The sequence below is a fragment of the Triturus cristatus genome, chromosome 7 (assembly GCF_964204655.1).
Source record: "Triturus cristatus chromosome 7, aTriCri1.1, whole genome shotgun sequence".
In the NCBI taxonomy this organism is placed as follows: Eukaryota; Metazoa; Chordata; class Amphibia; order Caudata; family Salamandridae; genus Triturus; species Triturus cristatus.
Window position 1 is genome coordinate 1,813,086,608 of NC_140590.1, and position 4,415 is coordinate 1,813,091,022.

At 37.5% G+C, this 4,415-nt stretch overlaps 1 protein-coding gene across 1 annotated transcript; it reads right to left on the reverse strand.

Moving 5' to 3' along the window:
• Nucleotides 1–2,769: 2,769 nt before the first annotated feature.
• LOC146813243 (olfactory receptor 5G9-like) lies at nucleotides 2,770–3,684 on the reverse strand. The gene has a single exon (XM_085615334.1). The coding sequence runs from the start codon at nucleotides 3,682–3,684 to the stop codon at nucleotides 2,770–2,772; it is 915 nt and encodes a 304-aa protein (XP_085471460.1).
• Between the last annotated feature and the right edge of the window lie 731 nt (nucleotides 3,685–4,415).

Genomic DNA, 4,415 nt, shown 5'->3' on the forward strand with positions numbered 1-4,415 from the left:
TCAAACTGCATTAAAACACTCTAGAATGTACAGTAGGTGATTTCCCAAATAATGCTCTGTATTGATTTTACAATGCACACTGTCCAGGACACATTCTTTGAGGATTGTGATACTGTGGCTTAATATTCATATCCAGGCATACCTAAGACACATAGTATATTGTTAATGCAGCAAGAGTTACATTTGTGAAGCAGTGACACATCATTGATTACTTTTGGGCAGTTTGTGTAGTATTTCAAGATGAACTTGGACAAGACTAACCATGGTGGGAAGAGAGGTATTGGAGTAAGTACAAATGTCAACAAATCACAATCATGATCTTACAGAGGTTTGAGTGAACGCTGTTCTGCACTCCAACCAGAATATACTCACAAACCGACTTGTGACTAATCATTACTCACCACTTGTGGTATTATCAGGTTAACCACTGTGTACTACCTGACACAGGGATTTATTGAGGTGTCAGGACATCCCTGTGAAGGAGACATGTAGAACTGGAAACAGTTTCCTTTTCCCCATGTGCAGTCACTAGAAGATCTCTTTATCTTAGAAATGCATATCTTTATATAAAATGTCTTAAATCTATACACAGCATTCATATAGTTAGAGTAAAAACACTGGGGACAAATACAGTGAGGAAAATTGTGTTCTATGATAATTGAAAAGTGGAAGCAAGGATTGATATTTTTACATGCTGTTCTATTATTTCTGTACTTTGATGACTTAACTTGGTAATTTCTTGAGAGGTCAGTGCTATGTTACCATGTGTTAACTTCTCCTATATCCCATCCAATGTAATAATTACATGTTACAATTTGGGTACGATATCTTCGCTCCTCAAGGCCCCTTCCATCGCATATAGGACTCTTGGCATTGGACTGAAAAGGTAACTCTTTCAGTGGAACTAACCTCATCACTGTATCCAACCCATGCTCCAGGGTTGGCCTGACTTTCCATTGGTTCTGCACGACTTTATAGCTGCAGGTGGCACTTTCTGCTTTTTGGTACTTATTTCACTTCAATGTTCAAAACGTTATAACTCTGGTTCTACTAATTTTGGATTTTCGACTTTTTGTTGTCTAATTATTTATTGCATTTTACTTTCTTTCTTTTAAATTTGCGTGGGATTGTTCTTGTTTTGTATTTTTGCTTTATTATTGTTTGAGGTGCTGCATAAAAATGTTATATATTGCCTCTAAGTTAAGCCTCACTGCTTTGTGCCTAGGTACTATAGGGTTGAGCACAGGTTAATTTGGGGTTTGCTTGTGACTTTTCTCTGCCACATATTGTGGTCGCTGTTTGAGCAGGGGTTTACCCCCTCAATCAGTAAGCCAATGTTTTACAATATGCAATTATGAACCCCTTCTTCCTGTTTTAATAGAATGCGTTCCCCATAGTCAACGCTCTGTGTGCTACACCTCTGCAAATGATTGAGAAAAATCACTACCAGTGGGTTCTGTTGAAGTCTATAACTATCCATTAGAAGATGTTTTCAGTGTATATTTGAGATGAGGTTCTGGGTTGGTGGATGGATTGGTGGTAGAAATGATTTTACCACATCTTATAATTTCAACATTTGTCAAAGTGAAGCTTGTACTGCACACATTTGATGCCTGTCCTGTTTAGACTGCAAAGCTTTGTTTGCTCTATCATGATTCTCTTCTCTGGAGTTGGTTGTTACCTGCTACATACCAGTAACTCCTTATTATGCACTTGTCACTTTATGGAACGTGACTTAGAAATCCTACATCATTTCTATTTGTCCACACTTTATGGACACCATAAGAGGGCACCATCCCCCCAAGAACACTTCCTAAACATTGGAAAATGCACATTTATGAAAAATATGTTCATGCTTTAGAAAATACGAATCTGTTTTATGACCTATGGATTATTGAAGGACATTACACTTTAGCAATGATATGATATAAAATGATATAAAATAAATCAAAATGACAACCCTGATCACATGGATTTCAAATGCAATGGTTCTTTGTAATTAAACATGGTTTCCATAAGGGAATGCAATAACAGCTATATTTACCTAAATAAATATAAACTGGAATTAATTAAATTGACACAGTGCATGTAGTTCCTGAACATTTGTTGCAATAGAATATTTCTTCACTAAAAAAGGGACTAGTTGATTAATATATTATTTTATAAATGTGTGTATTGAAGGGATCTCAATGTGTATCCCCAGTCATTATAGCGCACAAAAACATTAGGGTGCACCAACCTCCACACTTTGAATAAAAACATTATAATGGACTGTCATCGACTTCCTATACAAGTTATTTGAGCCAATTTGGGATGGTCCAAGATGTTTTCCATTATTGACCTATGGCCTGGATATCACAAGATTGCACTTATACCACATTCACAAGAACAAACCAACTTTATAACACTTTCTAGAGCCTTGAAATATATCTGCTTGCCATTTGGACTTGCCTCAGCAGCAAGTGTTTCATTTGTTTGGGGACCTTGATACTGGCCGGAAAGACAGGACAGAAAATTGGAAATGACACCGGCAAACGTTGCTGGTTCTATCACAGTGCCTTGAAAAGTGAAGTAGAGAAACATCATTGTACTGTAGTTGTGTTACATTTCTGCTATTTAGGATAGTTTATTATGTCAAAAGCTTAGGTAAACATTTGTTACAGAAAAGGACTATGTGATGTTTTACAAAGCAGAATATTTTACACATCATGTATACTTGTTGCAAATCACATTGTTAATCGAGAATATGATTATGGGTTGAGGAACATGCTATTTTTTAATGGCTCCATAAAATGCATTTTTGATATCTTTGTTTCTCAGACTGTAAATAATGGGGTTCAATAATGGAATAGCCAAAACATTTAATAGAGAGATATGTTTGCCCTCTTCCAATGAATACGCTGCTGTTGGTCGAAGATAGACACAAAAAAGAATCCCATATATTAGAACAACTGCTGTAAGGTGGGATGAGCATGTGGAGAAAGCTTTAAGGCGACCTTCTGTGGAATTTATTTTCAGTATGGCTGAAATGATATAAACATATGATGATAGAATTAAAGAAAAGGAGGGAAAACCAACAATTGTGCACTGAACAAATATGACAATTTCGACCATATTGGAATGTCTGCAGGAAAGGGTCAACAGCGGAGTAATGTCACAGAAGAAGTGGTTGATCACAATGGATTTGCAATATGGTGTCCGAGATAGGATTACTGTAACGCCTACAGCCATCATAAACCCAATGGTCCAGGAAACAATAGCGAGCAGTGAGCAGGTAGTAGGATTCATGATTACTCCATAGAGCAAGGGATTGCAGATCGCAACATAGCGGTCATAGGACATGCTGGTCAAAATCAAGAACTCACCACTTTGAAAAGCAATGAAAAAGAAAAGCTGAGTCATGCATCCAGAAAAAGAGATATGCTTTCTATCAAAAAAGGTCAGGAGCATTTTGGGGACAATGTCTGCTGTCAGGCAGATATCCAGGAGAGAGAGGTTACTGAGAAAAAAATACATGGGGTTATGGAGACGTGAATCTAGAGATATGAGGGACACCATGAGCAAATTCTCTATCACTAAAACAATGTAGACCAGCAGAGTGAGGGCAAAAATAGGAACCCTCAGGACTGGGTGATAAACAAATCCTTCGATAATGAATCCACTGCTAATGGTGTGGTTCTCCATGGAAAACTGACTCTTTCGGGGCTATAAAGAAATCAAAATAAATTTAATGATTTTCTTCACATTTAACCATATATATAGCCATATATATAGGATCAGGAAGACACGAATGGGGGCATGCTCCTTTGGCTACTTGGGAGCAAAATGCTGGAACTCCCTACCTTTGACCCTCAGGGAGGAACCATCAGAGAAACACTTTCGAAAAAAATTAAAAACGTGGCTGTTCATCCAATAGTAAGAAGTAGTACATGAATCTGTGAGGCACCACTTCCCGAAGTTTGCAGAATTTTTAAATAGCACAGGGACACACCAGTGGGCGTAACCAGGTGCTCTACAAATGCAGAAATAAATAAATAAATATATATATATATACACACAAAAACACGTTAGGACCACATGTATACATTGTTTTACTCACCTAAGTGGAGCACAGGTGCAGACAAACAATTTGCAATCGTGAATTTGAAATAAAATTTGTAATCATAAAATCTGAGATCATGGAACTTTGCAGTGAGAAAGTGAACCGGGGTGGTGGAATACCCACAGAACTGGTGATTTTTTAACAATGAAAATGAAAGGTTGGGCAGGACAAAGGTTGTTTGAGGTGGAACCATCCGTCATAACTGCATGCACAACCACAAGCAAAAGGCAAGTTGCCAGTCTGATTACAATAGGATGTATGGCATTGATCTTACATAACCTAAGCCAGACACAGGGGTTCACAAATTGCTATG

Coding starts and splice junctions, on each gene's coding strand:
- LOC146813243 (XM_085615334.1), bottom strand. CDS start 3,684: ATGGAGAACCACACCATTAGCAGTGGATTCATTATCGAAGGATTTGTT.